The sequence below is a fragment of the Oryzias latipes genome, chromosome 17 (assembly GCF_002234675.1).
Source record: "Oryzias latipes chromosome 17, ASM223467v1".
NCBI classification, from domain to species: domain Eukaryota; kingdom Metazoa; phylum Chordata; class Actinopteri; order Beloniformes; family Adrianichthyidae; genus Oryzias; species Oryzias latipes.
Genome location: NC_019875.2, coordinates 16,150,234 through 16,166,821, shown reverse-complemented (window position 1 = coordinate 16,166,821; position 16,588 = coordinate 16,150,234). Strand labels below are relative to the sequence as shown.

The window sequence follows — 16,588 nt, the reverse complement described above, 5'->3', positions numbered from 1 at the left end:
AAACATGGAGGGACTGCGCCACCCTTTGGTCAGGTTTGTCATTACAGATAAAATATAATTCTGTTTAGCATTTTCTAAATCAAATTTATTTAGATTTCTATTAAATATTAAATTGAAAGGGTACAAATAGGAAATTATATAGTGACTATTTAAAGTAAACAGGTACACTGCAAAAAAAAAGATAAAAACTGAAAAGACCCAGACTCCAGTCTGATTTAAAAAATTAAAACTACTTAATAGAAGAATTGTCTACAATAAGTAAATAGTCTGTCCAAGGTAAATTGAGTTTACAGAGTTTTAATCATTTTTCTTTAAAAAAAAAAAAAAGTACCCCAGACCTTTGAAGACGAGATTAGATTAGAATCTTAACACGAGTCACATAATTCATTTTTTGTGTTACTTATCTGACACGCATGAAGAGACGAGCAATCTTTACAGCTTTATTTAACAGAATCTCAGTTTCGGCAAAAAATAAACTGTAAGCTTTACAAATGAAACATTACATACAGTAATTAAATGTATATGTGGCTTATGCAATCATTTCTCAATAAACACTTTGGTATAATTTGCAGAGCTAAGCTGCGACATTAGTGTGCAATCAATAGAGATGGCTGTAGTTATAAAGAACAAAGACAAAAAAAATCAGCACATTACCTGTTTTGACAGCCAACAGATATCCAAGTTTAAAGCCCCGGATTACCTACAATCTCCCTCTGACAAAGTCAACATCAGGAAATTCAAACCAGTGCTAATGCAGGAAAGGTATTTTTCAGTTTACATTTGGAAGTGCTTCAGACAGAAAAAAGTACATTTGTCCGCAGATCTTCCTCTTTTATAGAGCTCGAGCTTTAGCATGGGCCTGGAGCAGGGCCGCTGTGTCCGAGTGGGAGCCTTGCAAGGCGATGGAGAGTGCAGTTCGCCCCCGCTGAAAGAAAAACAGAAAACATACAGATTTTGTACTTTTATATTATAAACTTTATCTTATGCTACTGAATGAATGTATAAAGATATTACTTGACATTTTTGTTGCACCAGTAATGTTAGGCTGTGGTTGTAACGGGTAAGCTAGCAGGGAAGCGTTTAAATAGATGAATGATGCAAAATGGGGCAGGCTTACTCGAGGTTATTTTTTCTTATAAAATTCTGCCTCTCTGCAGAAACTTTGTCCTAAGAAAATAGTTTTTTTGATTTTTGTCTAAAAACGGCATAATCATAATTGAAAGACCACTGGGGACGCTTTTACAATGGATCACAGGAGGATGGGTGGGTAGTAGATGTGGGTAGTAATTACTTTATCTTGTTGGTGTGTTAGAGTGTCTTTTATTACGTTAGTACCGTACTTACATTGGTTTTTGAGCTAAAATTGCAGAGACAAAAAGTATTATTTTATGGCAAATTGGTAATATAAGCAAATTTTTTGTTTAAATATAACCATTTGTTCAACTCAAAAGAGAGGGCTGGGTAAAACTGTGAATGTTTAATGATATGAGATTCTCTAAGCTTGAGATAAACCTAGAACACCTTTTGCTAAATGGCAATCAATATGTCCTTAAATACCCCTTTTTCATCATTTTTGCAAGGAATACAGCACTTAACATGTCGTTTTCCCCTCAACAATTCACACACAGATTTGTACACTTCCATGGGAGCTGCTACACGGGGGCCAAATTATGAGAAACTTAAAATATCAGAACACAGGCTTTTGAAGAGAAAGGCAAAATGTACAAAATTGGCCCCAAAAGGGATATACCAGGTAAAGAAAAAGGATGGAAGGATGAATGAATTGGTACCTTGTCAGTAAGTGTCAGGTCGCTCTGGCTTCTTTCTAAAAGTAATCTCGCTACGTGTGTGTGACCCTTCTCAGCTGCAAACATGAGCGCCGTTGTTCCCTGATTGTCCTGGATGTTGGTGTCGGCGCCGCAGCTCAACAGCAGGCGGACCATGATGTCTCGACCGTGTCTGACCGCCAAATGTAGAGCTGTTTGACCTGTCTGAGTTCAGAAAAAGAGTTTTAAATATTTTATCTTCTCTAGAGTCATCTTTATTCACTAAAGTTTTAATCTACGTTAAACTGAAGACGAATGAACTCCCTAAAATAATAGAAGACATGCTTGTGAGTTTTTTTTCTCAGATTATTTGCATTGACTGTCACCTGACTGGAACGAACGTTGAGATTTCCCAACTCCATCAGCTTCCGGACTGTTTCCATTCCATCAGGTCCATCGGGAGCAGTCAGAGAGGCCAACATGACTGCTGTGTAACCGGCTTTGTTCTGAACGTTCACGTCCGCCACGCCTGTAGAACAGAAAGAAAACAATGATTATACAGTAATAGCATTCACGCACAGCAAATCTGTCTTAACAGGGATGTCACCTGTGTCCAGCAGCAGGCTGACAATGCTGTAGTTGCAGTGAGATACGCTGTAGTGCAGCACCGTGTTGCCATTGTCATCCGGAAGGTTAACCAGGAAGGCCAGGAGGGACGGCGTTTCTTTCTTCACTCCTCTTACGCATGCGGCCACATTGCAAGCCTCAGAGGCCTCCTCTGCTGCGGTGGTGAACCAGTGCTGAAATAAAGTGACCAGAGCTTTCCTCTGGGGTAAGATGACAGAAAAAGAGACATTGGTAAATGGTAATTACACAAAAATGACACTGCACACGTAAAGACACAGCGCTTAAAAATCAGCGGAGAACATTTCTATACCGAAATATCTCTGCACTAATGAATTAACTTCTTTTAGCATCAACAGAGGACATTTAAGACTTCTCAATGATACCAAATATGAAGGGGCGGTGCTCTGGGATTTGTCGTTTTTGTTGGATTTAAAAAAAAATTTGACTGGACTAGATTTTCTTTCTATGGTAGTCAGGAGTATATATTATGTACACAACTTTTTCCTAAAATAAAATCTTGAGTCATTATTTCAGCAATTCTTTTAAAATTTCAAAGTAAAGCATTGACTGCAGACTTATTCATGTAAAAGTAGGATCTCAGATGTACGGCATTTACCACCACCACACTGTCTGGACACTACTTCTGCCTTGATTACTGTTCCTTCACGGGTGTCCAGAGCATGTCTTGTCTTTTTTGTTGTTGTGACCACCTTTTAGCGTGAACACTCACTATTTTTGAGAAGCCTTGCACAGACACCTGCAAGAGCCCCAATGACTCTGAAAATACTTTTGCTTTCTGAAATGTTGCAACATATAGACCAATCATCGATCACCCACCCGAACTTTGCAAATATTTCATCTAACAACCATAATTTATTATTTCTGAAAGCAGGACATATTTCTTATTTCAATTTATAGATGCAATCCAGCCATAAAATATACAAAAAAAATCTGCCCACCATGTCTTCACTAGGGTTATCCATGTTGCCCATGTGCGCTTTGACAAAATGACATGCCGACACAAAGTCTGCATCGTTGGCCTCCCTAGCAGGAAAAAAAAGACACGCTACAGAATAAACAAGTGAAAGAATAATGAAATTCAAATATGTCCCTGTTTTATTTTGTTTTTTCCCACACAGTGACATGGTGGTTGCGGTGCCCTCACCTAGCTCTGGCTCCTGAGCCCGAGTTCCCCTCCTTCTGTTGTCTTGGAGGTTTTTTTTCTTTGCCGTCAGCTCCTGCTGTTACTGCACCTCCATCTCTTTGACCATCTTTCCTCTCTACAGGCGTGACGGGCTTCTCTGGCTGTTGCTTTGCCGCCATTCCTGTCTGCACAGACTTGGCGTCTGTTTGAGCCGCATCCACTCTTCTGGCATGAAGACTTTGGATCTTACAGTCTGAATCTGAGAGATTTCCTTTAGCAGTCAATCTGTAGAAAAATTAAATGAATTTAAGCCCAGATAAACAGCTTTGTGTTTATAAAGAATTGTTTTAGAATATTTTGATTATTGTCGTTTTATAAAAACTTAGAAGTTACATTTAACAGAGTTTTGGTGCAAAAACATTGAATTTTCCCCTCTTTTTATTCTTTTCCGACCACAGAGAGGTAATTTGCCATGTGTGCATTCCTCCTGTGATTCTAAAATAAGGTAAGGCATTTATATTTAAGGCTTTAAAATATGGCTTAAGTCCTGTGTCAAAAAACAGTTCCTGCACTTTAAATGAAATCTTCTGATGGGGTGAGATAAATGCCATCGGCTGAAATCTCCATCTTTTTTGTTTTTTTTTGGTCTGATTAGCTTGCAGCTCAAACACACTAAAAGCAGTGGGAGTTATTTACGGACCTTTCATTAGGCACCTCAGAGCGCAGGGTTTCTGACTTCTGAGCACATGTGTCTGTCTTTATGGTGGATTTTGAGGCTAAGAGAAATACATAAGAAGAGGATGATGAAATGCTAGCAACGACATACTTTGCACATGAAAAAACTAGAGTAGAATCAAAAAATAAAACATTCTTCATGCACATAAAATAAAAATGTATTTTATTTTTAGACTAGCATATTTTATAAAAGAAGATTTTATGTGCAGTGAAGCAATGACAAGAGGAAAAAATGCTTCACTAAAGTGGAAAAAAAAAGGAAAAAAGAACTTCCTCAAATTCCTTGGATCTCTTTGTTTACACAGCTGTAAAACTACATTGGTGGTTAGATCCAAGTCTGTGGAAGTATTCCTGCTCTCTGTCCCATTCCTTATACTAAAGATGTTACACTACTGGATAAATGGTGGATCCCCTACTCACCATCACCATTCTGTTGATAGTGTGACAGAAGAATGTCCACAAGTTCCATCATCTCCTCCTGCAGGGAGTTGACTTTTGGATCTAAGTGCTTTAAAGCTCGTCCCTTATCTCCTGGTTTCCCTTCTGCACAAACACACTCCCATTGCTGATCCAGAAGATTCTTGATCCTCCTGATGTGATGGAGCACTGCTGCTGTGCTCATGCTGTCAGCTGTACCATCAGCGGGTTCCACGCCTCCTCTAGAACTCATTTTCTGTGGGGGGTGTCTTAGAGCCAATGAGCATCCTTTACTATAATCTGGTTCCATAGATCTCACCACTGTCTCGTCTCCATCCTGCTCCACCATCACTCGTTCGGCACAGACCCACATCCCAGGGTTGTTGATGAGGTTCTCTATCTTTTTGTCTTTGGTTCCACTCTCTGCCTGCTGCTCCCTCAAAAGCCCTGTCACCTTCTGCAGCTCCAGGCTAGTCTCATGGAGCTTCTGCTCCAGTGCAGCTACTTTGGCCTGCAGGGACGTCACCGTCAGCAGCTCATCCAGGTCTGTACTTGACTTCCACTCGTGCATCGGCTGGGTATTGTCATCTGAGGTGCTGTTCCTGACCTTGATGGGTCTTTTCATGTCCACTATGCTGCGGTGAGTCAACGCAAAGCGTTTTGTGGTTCCATTCTCTGTAGAGGATATAAGATGCGGGACCAGGCCCAGACGAAGCCTTTCTCGTTCTTCCTGAAGGATGCAGATCTGTGCTCTGAGTTCAGGAATGACCCTCACTTCCATCTCCAGCTCCCCAACCCGCTCCAAAGCTTCAGACAGCCGCCTCAACAGCCCTGAGCAGTCCTGGGGCTGCGGGCTGTCTGGAGGATTGAAGACATCTTCACACGAGGTGTTTCCTGCTCTCAGGTACTCTCTTGAGCTCCAAATGCTGCTTCGATCATCAGCGCACTCTGATTCTTGCCTTAGCAAAACCGTCAGCGGCAGACTAGAGGCTCGGAGGAGGTGAGGTCTGATGTGCTCTCCCAAAGGCTGTTCATCAAACTCCTTGATTTTTGCCTCTAGTTCTGCCAGAGACCTGGGATCTGTGGGAAATAAAGGCGGCCTGTGACTGTGCGCCCACAGGGAATAGCCGTGATGATGGGTATCTGACGGTGGTGATCGAGGGCCAAGAGCCCCAGTGGATCCCCAGGGACTCGGACGGTAGCCGCATCCAGAAGGGTTAAGGTTTCTGGGCAGAGTACTCGCTCGAGGTCCCTTACTTCTGCGCTGAATCGGAACACGCTTGATGGTGTTCCCTTTCTCGATATCCTCCACGTATTTCAGGAAGTCCAGATCGATTTGGAAGCCATAGGGTGTCTCAACCGAGTACGGTGGCTTTCCTTTGACCCCGTTCTCTGCCATTTTAAGAGGTCCAAGATTTCCTGTAAAATTCAAAATATATATATAAATATATATATATAGATTGAAAGAAGCATGTTGTGATTTTTTTTCTAAGATTCATCAATTACACCAACGGTAATAGTTCTTAATAAATACATCTGGAATCACTGACACAAAAGTTTGTAATAACTTATAGGAAAAAACTAAAAAAAAATCTCAAAGCAGCCTTGCAGTAAATCTTATAATTTCAGTCTCTGTGTAAATATTGCATTCAGCACAGGGATTACACCTTATAAATGTCTTTATTACAATGCAATGTAGAAAAGAGGTAGAACTGAGCTTTAGCCTTTAAACGACCTTTACGTTTTTCTAGTTATTTCTATGGTGGTCTTTGCTCAAAATTGCTATTGGTTTCCACCAAACTTTATGCTTTGGACTGATATGCACAACTTGCATAGAAAGGACAAGATCATGTCAGTGACCCCAAACCTTATAAATATGAATAATATTTATATCAAATGTGTTGACGCTTAGAAGATGTGTCTGCTTTAGAGGAAGGTAGTAAAAAATGACCTGTACTACAGTAAGTTACATTTACTTAAATAGCTTTCTGAAATACTTTTAAGAGGTTTTACTTTGTGATGCTTTTATTGATGCTCTAACTGAGCAGCAATGGGCTGCGTTACTTTAATTGTTTTTATCTTTAACACGTCAGTTATTTCTTTAAGCTAGAAAGGTCAAAACAATGATTTTATTCATATTTCATGTTATTCTGTGTTGTCAAAAAAGGTTTTCAGTCCTAGAATGGGGCATTGATTGTTCTCGGTTTATAACCTTTAGGTCACTGTTTGGACCTAAGCTTATGGTTTGGGGTATTAAGGGGTAAAACGTCATGCTCCAAACTGTTCTTTAATTTAATATAGTTCCACCCTAAAAGTTCCAAACACTGAAAGCCAAAGACATCTGCACCTGAAGGTGTCTTTCCTAACGGAAAATCTGTCATTGCACAACAGTAGACATCCCATTTAGAAAAAATGCAGAGAAGGTTTCAGTCCCTTTTAATAGGTTATTGGCAGTTATTAGCTACTAGAAAATCTGAGTTATAGTTTACATCCAAACAGTATCACTACGTTTTTATTGCAACATACTTTGTATTTTTGCATGTTCACTCATTAATTCTTGTGGTTGATTGGAATAATTGTGTTGTTTTCTGTTGTTGTTGTTTTGCCAAAAGAAAGTGTCCATCCCAAAAAAAAAACTATTACAAATACACGTGCTTATTTTTCCATCATCTTTATGAAGTTCTTGATTTTCATTGATTGGCAGTAATTGTGTTAGGTAAAACTACATCTTCTTAGGACATAAACTGTTTGAGTGACACATCTTTTTTTTACTCTAATCTAGGGCTGCACGATATGAGGAAAACTTGCGATATGCGATATTAGTGATCAATATTGCGATAACGATAAATTTGCGGTAAATAAAAAAATAGAAAAATAAACAAAAACATCATTCCCATTTCATTGCAACAGTTTAAAAATTATACTCCAAATGACCCTCATCGACATGGGGGACAAACGTCAGGGTGGCTAACCCTGGTCCTCAAGAGCCTCAACCCTGTCTGTTTTCCAATTCTCCCTAGACTGCTCGATAATGATAACCAAAATCAGGTGTGTTCAGTCAATCAGGATGTGAAATCACTTGAGTCAGCCAATCAACAGCAAGCTGGTTAAGGAGAGCTGGAAAACAGGCAGGGTTGAGGCTCTTCAGGACCTGGGTTAACATAATAGGCCTCCATCTGATTGGTCAACAATGGGAAGGCGTCCATCTGATTGGTCAAAGCATAAAGGGATTTATTTGATTCGTTAAATGCTTCAAGCTGCTAGAAGATTGTTTTAACACATTTTGGGTTTGCGATTTATTGCGATATTCGCCGTCTTTTGCGATATGCATATTGCAGAGCTGGATATTGCAATAACGATAAATTTGCGGTATATTGTGCAGGCCTACTCTAATCCAACACAACGCCTTAAAACTTTTCAGCAGTTTTTCCGTCTTTTTCCTTTTTTTCCTAAAGACTTTCCTCTTTTTTTCCACTCTCTGGCTGCTTCATTTCTTCCGCTACTTCCAGTTTCTTCCATTTCTTCCGCCACACAGCCATTTTTCAGCAAGCCTGATCTTTGCTTGATTACAGCCCTGCTGTCCGGCACTGGATCTGAAAATAGTTTGTGACAGTTTTGCCCAGCAGCTCTGGCCTGCGGTGCAAAAATATACTCCTACAGACATAAATACAGACAATCATTGTTCTGACTCACTACTTTCCCTCCCTGCTTTTCTTTCTGTGCGCCTCCTCTTGCATGCTCATTATACTTTAACTACTTTCTATAATTTATGCAGTCTGTCTTTAAGCTGCTGATTTTGTTTTTTATTTTACTCAAAAGGTTTTCTTTTAATGTATTGGTTTATGTACCTTCCAATAAGACCCTGTTGCCTTTTTCTTACCCTTCTCCACTTCTTTCCAGACTGTCATCCATTTGCGGTAGCGTGTTGCCATATCGAGGCACCACAGCCACCAGGCCACAGCCCCCTAACAATGTCAGCAATGCAGTAAACAGACAAACGGGGCCAAATGGCCCTGGAAGTAATATGAACCCCTGTCATTCACACATGCTTCGATAGCCAACCATAAACACAAACAAATCTTCTAATTAAAGCTTGGGTTATGCACATTTGTGCATGCTACGCCAAAACAAATGAAGTGTGAAATAAAGATTTTGCAGATTCACACGCATTCTGCACGTATTTAAAGCCTTCATCGGTTTTAAACGACTTCAGATCAGTTTGAAAGAAAAAGCTTAAACTTAATTATGGCCCGCAGCAGTCATAGACTGCAAGGACCATATTGTAACTGGTACAAGGGTCGAACACTCAAAAAGGTCCAAAACGTCAAAAAAACGCGTCAAAACGCCAAAAAATGGGGTCAAAAGTCGCCCAAAGCACACAACGACACGACAATTGTGTAACGCAACAAAAATACACACACACACGCACAACACCAACGCAAAAACGTAAAAATTGTAGTCGCAAAAATGACGACAAAAGCACAAAAAAGCCCCAAAAAGCCCTCAAAAGACAGGTATAAAGCCCAAAAGACATGCCCAGCCTATAGTAAAAGACAGGCCGCATTGAAACACATAGGCCACCTGACTGCAAAAACTTCTATATTGTTTCTGCTTCGTTTCATTATTATTATTATTATTATTATTATTCTTGTCCTATAACGGCGTCTTTGAGCTTAATTTTGACCCCCGCCACATACCCGAAAACTCACCAAAATTGGCACACACCTGGGATAAATTGAAAATGAATTTTTGGCAAAGAGAACGCCACCCCCCCGAAGTCGATGACATCACGGCGAGCGATCCCGTAAAAAAAATGAATGGGCCGAAAATCGCTTATGGGGCCAAAAAAAAATATTTTGAAATACAGTTACGAAACCAAAACACGCGTGTTGGAGATATCCCAAAGAAGTTATGAAATCATTATGGGATGCCCACACGACCTACGGCTTGGCGGCCATTTTGTGGCGAACTCAGAGAAATGGCGATTTTCGTGTTTTTTGACAATATGGGAAAACTACACTTTTGTTAAAGCGATTTTCACGAAATTTCATACACATGCCAAAAACACGATTCTACAACTACCAAAGAAGTTTTGTTGACCTTTGACCTTGGGAAGGGGCGGCCATCTTGAATTTTCATAAAAAAGCACCTTTAGTAACGTATACAAACGAAAACTCGTCCTAGGGATTTTTATCGATCTTTTTTAAACTTCTCAGGCATCAATGGCAAGCTACTGTGGACAAAATGTTGGAATTAGAAGTTGTAGAATTTGAAACGCGTGCGCGTGGCGAATTCGCAACCGTCGCCATTTTAGCTAGCTCGCACATATTTTATCGGAATAGCCTGAAACTGAAATATGCGATACCCTGGCCCACACTGAACAAAACGATGTCACATACGACAAAATCGATAAAGGAATGTGGCCGTGGTAAGCAACAAACCGTCGCAAAAAAAAGTGCTGACTCGGCAAAAAAAAATTTTTTCGGATTTTATTTTTAAGAATCGGCTAACAAAACCCAGATAACTTTGTCGGGTATATCCAAAGAAAGTTTTGAAATCATTACGTGATGGCCACACGACCTACGGTTTGGCGGCCATTTTGTGCCAAAATCTGCCATTTTGAGTTTTTCGCGTTTTTACACGATATGGAAAAATGAACTTTTTTTTGAGCGATTTTCACGAAATTTGACTCGCATGTCCCTAGCGTAAGTCTACAATCACCTTTGGAGTTTCGTCGACCTTTGACCTCGGGAAAAGGCGGCCATCTTGAATTTTCTATAAAAAACACCTTAACCACCAGATTCAAACGTAAACTTGTCGTTGGAATTTTCTTCGATCGTCTCAAAACTTTTTGGGCATCAATGGCAAGCTACTGTGTAAAAAATGTTGGAATTAGAAGTTGTAGATTTTGAACGGCGTGCGCGTGGCAAGCTAGCAAAGTGGCGCACTGTTATAACTCCCATGCATTTCAATACAATACAGTGAAAATTGAATGCATGCATTCATGCCTGAAACTGAATACATTGAAAAACACTGGATATGGACATATAAGGAATGTGGGCGTGGTTAGCATAAAACCACTGTTGCTAAGGACGACAAAAAGTTTACTTTTACCGATTTGTCCGAAACTGACGTCAATCTGTTCGTCCTCCCGAGGGGACCAAAACATAAAATGGTTGCTATGGAGATAAAATCAACAGAAAAGCCGCCATTTTGGAAAAAGTGGGCTTTTTAGCAACTTATGACATATAACTCTCACCAATGGAGGAATGTGTTTTTCTGAGTCAGTTGATGATGCTGATCGCTATGCTAGCAATTTTAGCCACATTAGCATAGCTAGCATAGTTAGCATAATTAGCATTTTAGGAAATGTGTTTTTTTGAGTCAGTTGATGATGCTGATCGCTATGCTAGCACTTTTAGCTATGTTAGCATAGCTAGCATAGTTAGCATAATTAGCATTTTAGGTAATGTGTTTTTCTGAGTCAGTTGAAGATGCTGATTGCTATGCTAGCACTTTTAGCCACATTAGCATAGTTAGCATAGTTAGCATAATTAGCATTTTAGGTAATATGTTTTTCTGAGTCAGTTGATGATGCTGATCGCTATGCTAGCACTTTTAGCCACATTAGCATAGCTAGCATAGTTAGCATAATTAGCATTTTAGGAAATGTGTTTTTTTGAGTCAGTTGATGATGCTAATCGCAATGCTAGCTCATTTAGGCACATTAGCATAGCTAGCATGGTTAGCATAATTAGCATTTTAGGAAATGTGTTTTTCTGAGAGAGTTGATTATGCTGATCGCTATGCTAGGACTTTTAGTCACATTAGCATAGTTAGCATAGTTAGCATTATGAGCAAATCCAGCCTTGATTAGCTTTTAATTTGTGGGCGGTGAGGGCGGAGAGGGCCGCGGTAGTGCGTAGAGTTGGGCGTGGAAGGCGGGTTGCGTCTGCGGGCCATACAACGCCGCTTGCGGCTTTAATTTGATTTTAAAACTTTAAAAACATCCCAGTTTTTCACTGATCCTTTTTGCTACTTACACTAGTCTGTTTATGTGCGTGAGAACAGATGAGGATATCTTCATTGTACTTTCTAAAATAAAATAATTAGGTGACCAAATTAGATTGGAGAGTTGCAGGAAAAAGAAAATGTAATGGTTGCTGCAGGTCCAAATTCTGCCTGCATGCCTTTAGAAGAATTAAACACTTTAAAGACATTCTTCTACATTTGTGTTCATCTTTTCAATAGTGTTAATTGATTCTACTGTTGATTTCTTTAGAGAAAAACATGCCTTACTGTTTTTCTTATGCTTTTAAAATGAAAACTCTTACTGGTCAAATATTTGGTTGTCACTGATGCTGCATTCAAAGCAATCAGGGAAAACAAAAACAAAACTAGTTGTGTCCAAATTCCTTCATTACTCACTACTTAGTGCACTATAGTACGTTCTCCATTTTGAAGAGCTGTTTGAAGCTACAATTCCGAAATCCAGTGCCATAGAAAGTTCTCAGAATTCTCTGTGAAAATCCAGTGTCCATCAGTGTTCCCTAGATTGAGGAATATAGACCACAATGCATTGTGGTTGGATGACCTGTGATGTCACATTTGCTTTTTGTAAGAATAAAAAAGTAGTGAACATGTTTTCCTAATTAAAATCCACTAGATAGTGGCACTAGATAGTCCTGCAGTGTATAGTTTTTAGTAGTTGGGGAGTAGGGAGGGATCTCTGACACAGCCTGTGTGGCAGGACCTCCCTGGAATGGGTATCCATGGCCAGACAGCTGCACGGAGGCCTCGCATCTCTAAAGTTTCAAATGGAGCGATGCAAAGCACACCACCACTTCTCTGTGGAGCGGCAAAAATGTTTTCTGTGATGTGTTGAGTCACGTGTCTCCATTTGGAAATCAGATGGATGTCTTTAGGGGATGGTGGGAAAAAGGACACCTGTCTTTGTCAGCTGGAAAGCTAACGTGGTGATGCTGATTTTCAGCCCCCCCAGTCTTAAATCTTAAATCCTTTCCACATAATAACATTTCTCACTTTGACTTTGTTAAACAGTTCCGATGAAGACCATTTTCTCCTGCCTGTGCCTCAGTTTACAATAGAACAATCCAGGAGATCATGGTTAGAGAAATCCCACATGAACCATCTTAACCAACCCATCAGACATCCAACCTCAAAGCCATTCAATGACTTTGGATAACTGAGGCCGGCTTTCTGCGCCAACATCCGATCCTGACCTCAAAATTGCTTCTCAAAGTGAAAGAATGCACATTTCCACACTATTTAGGACCGTTTAAGTTCCAAAACGATCTTTCCCAAAAGGAAATTAAGCAAGCACTTTGTGAAAGCCTTCCAAGACATGAACTACTGCGTACTAGTCTTTGGATTTATACGCTTTTTCCTTCAAGTGTCGCTTAAAACGTCAGTCTGTACGGACTGTGCGTCATATATTTACCTGGTGGGCTTTAATTTAGACCTGTGGTGCATCATTTTTTGAAATGTCATGCAATTCAGAATTTAATTGAAAGCCCATAAAATGGTGTTCTGACAAACAAAGCTACATCCAAACTGCCCACTTCACACATAAACATGGACCTGCTCATTTCCCCTTGACCAGTTTACCACAGAGGAGGCAATCGAGCAGAAATGGAGTTAGGTAATTCCCCAGAGCTGTTGCCTAACTCACCCCCTCAAAATTTCCGTGGTACATGGTTTAGTTGTCCGCGCTTGGAGCAGTAGGTCCAACCTCACAGGAAACCCAAGAAATGAAACGTAAAATATTTGCTTTCCCCAAACAGGCCCCAGCCAAACAGGAGTCCTGGGGCTGCTGCTTCTTTGTACTGAACTTCATCCAGAAGTCATGTAACAGAGCAAACTCAAGGTTTTTTGAAGCTTTTGAGGTTGTCTTTGCATTAAATATTAATAGTATTTTTATAGCCTACAGATGCTGCTCTTCTTTGCTGCCCTTTCTCTGAGCATGTTAACTATCTTTATTATACTCTATACTCCAATTTGGGACATCTAAGAGTGCAAACAAATACCCCTGATTATAAGTGTTTGAGGCATTTTCTTAAAATCCCACTAGGATCATCTTATCATCTATTTCAAAAGCATTCCCGGTGGTCATTTATTTATTATAATGCCGTTTTTAGCCAAAATCAAAAGAACTTTCCCCTTTTTCTAGGAGATCATTTTAGCAGAGCGGCAATAGTTTAAACGAATTTTGTCAATGCTGCCCCACTTCCCATCACCCATCGGTTTACACATTCTCCAGCTAGTTTACAGCCCCTAACGTCCCCAACCTAATACGGGTGCAACAAAAATGGGAAGCAATACTGGAGCTATCCATCAGTACAGTTTTGTGCCAGATACCAGCTCAGACGAGGAAAACAAAGACGTACGTGGATCTTTTTGTCTGTAAGTGGATGTATCGAAATGGAGCGGAGCAGGGAGCTGCCGATTGTAGTTTCTACGTCACAACTAATAGCTTTTTCAAAAAGCCTTTCATCTGCTGCTGATTCACAAAAATTTGCATAAAGAAACACTCAGGAATGCAATTTTGAGTTTATTTTTCTTTATATATGTCCTCCATCATGAGAAAAATGCCGCAAGAACATGTTCAAAACACCAAAAGCACAATCGCAGTGGGTCTTTAGTGTTCACCTTAAATCCAGGTATAGGAAAATGAAGCCAACCATAAAACTCCAAACAAACATTCCATCCAAAAAGGGAGCAAGTCTGCAAGAGGCTTTAAAACCAATCTTTTAAAAATAAACAAATAATAACAAAATTCTTCTCATCTCTTGATGTCTATGTAAATATTTTTCCCAGCAGGCTAACCTTTGGAGCATCTTGAGCATCACTTTGTTTCTTAATCCTATCCACCTTAAACTTTGAAATGGAACAAAGTTGGCCAAATTAAATCCCAAACCTGAATACCATGTCACACATCTTCCTTTTTTAGAGTGCCCTGTAAAAGTAATCAGGTACAGGGATTTGGGATTTCCCTGTTCCTTTTATGTAATATGCAATCAATTTGAGTACTTTAGACATCCCACAAACCCGAGAATGTTCCATTTAGCAAAATGGTTTAGAATCCATAATAGAGCTCTTTTGTATGTTTCAAAGGTCTCTTTTCCACCATTTCTTTTTCACCCACCATCTCTATCACAGGCTGAAATCTGGCACTCCATGTGATTGTTCTTCATCTTTTGTGGTTTTTTTCTTTTTGGTGTGGGACTTCTGGAATTGCCCCTGGTCTTCGTCCAACAGCAACAAGATCAGAATTGCAATGCGGCAGCTAAGACCTCTTTACACTGCATGCTGGGTCGTAGCTCTTGGGATAAAATAGCTGCCCCCCGAACGAAAGCTGTGGCATGTTAACATGGCAAGGTTAAAATAGAAAGTGTGTGCTCTCTCAGCGCGTGTTTACATGCACACGTGTGTCAGTCTTGAGTGAATTCCTTCACATCATGTGGACGTTTAAATCCAGTGAAATGTCAGAGCTGGAAAGCCTGGATAATCAGTGTTTGTGGTGCAAAAGGCCGTCTCTCTAAATCACATCAGATCCTGAATTTGAAGCAGTCACCTCCTAATCCACAACCGTGAAGGTCAGCGCTTAGCATCTCAACCTTGATTAACTACCTGCTCCAGCAGCTCTCCAGAACCTTGAGAAATTATTTAAAAATGGTCTCAGCTCTTACCTTGTGATTCCTTTCAGTTTCAGTGGATTTGAGGGAGCGTCTGGCACACAGACGGCTTCGGCCTTCTCTGAGCTGTGGTCGTTGGTCTCCTGTGCAGGCAGGGAGGAGATGTTGGCGAGAGTGGCATGCCACGGCTGTTTGGTAAATGCCACTGTGCAGCCCCTGTCATAACACAAGCTGAGTTTGCTTCTGTATGAAAGTGAGCCTGACAGGAGGGAGGCTAGACGTGTGTAGCCACACCCTCCCCATCGGGCGGCAGCCAATGGGAGCCCAGAGGTGCAGTCTAGACAGAAAAAGCTGCTCCTGTTGATAAAACTTTCAAGTTCGGCACTTGGAGAAAGGCAAAACCAGACGGAGCAAAGTCTCTGTAAAAGGTGATCATGCAGGACTGGACAGATAAACTTCTGTCAGAATATAAAACTACATATCCTCAGTGAGCATGTCAGGCAGGGGGTAAGTGCCGTCCACATGAGCCGGTTCTGTCTGTGCATATTTTGGTGTGGATCCTCTTTCTGTGTGTCACCAATACCCTTTCTCTGATTAATCACTAGCATGTGAGGAGAGTTCTCTGCTCCCACAGTGGTTTACCCTTCACAAATTAGTTAAAGGGCCTTTTTCACGTTATTATTAAGCCTTTTATAGTAAACTATATCCATATTTATGATGATATATACCTTTGGCACACTAAATAACACCTTTTAAGAAATATGAGTTATTTTTGCAGTTCGTTTTCCTGCCTGGAAGTAAGACGACTCGATCTGTGAGGGACCACCTTTCGCTCCTTGTGGGTGCCGCCCATTTCATGACCTCATGCTAGAGTCAGCCTCAGCAGCGTGTCTGTGTTTCACTCACGAAAACAAAACACCATCCAAGCCTTTGCAAAGACACGGAGCCCGTGACCTGACATGGGTAAAAAAAATACTAATTCGTTCCCACGAAATATTTATCTGTTCCCACGAAATAATTGTGACCTTTTACACACCCCGCATTTTCAATTGGACATAAACTTCAATGCATCCGATTACGTCTTTACTGTATAAATGATCATATAAATGATAAGTGGTTTAAAGTAATATTAAAATATATTTTGCCATTCCATCATTGATATTTCCGTTGACTATAGCGAGGTGATTGCTATTCCGGGCAGCTGGCTGGACGACAGACGGAGAGCTGCTGCAGTATGGGGAAGC

At 40.5% G+C, this 16,588-nt stretch overlaps 1 protein-coding gene across 1 annotated transcript; it reads right to left on the bottom strand.

The window, feature by feature from the left end:
* Nucleotides 1-426: 426 nt before the first annotated feature.
* LOC105356192 (KN motif and ankyrin repeat domain-containing protein 4) lies at nt 427-15,604 on the bottom strand. The gene is made up of 9 exons (XM_011486487.3): nt 15,399-15,604; nt 4,693-6,108; nt 4,238-4,313; nt 3,559-3,822; nt 3,353-3,437; nt 2,374-2,593; nt 2,153-2,295; nt 1,791-1,991; nt 427-925 (listed from the first exon to the last, which is right to left on the bottom strand). The coding sequence occupies exons 2-9, from the start codon at nt 6,086-6,088 to the stop codon at nt 833-835; spliced, it is 2,478 nt and encodes an 825-aa protein (XP_011484789.1). The 5' UTR covers nt 6,089-6,108; nt 15,399-15,604; the 3' UTR covers nt 427-832.
* Between the last annotated feature and the right edge of the window lie 984 nt (nt 15,605-16,588).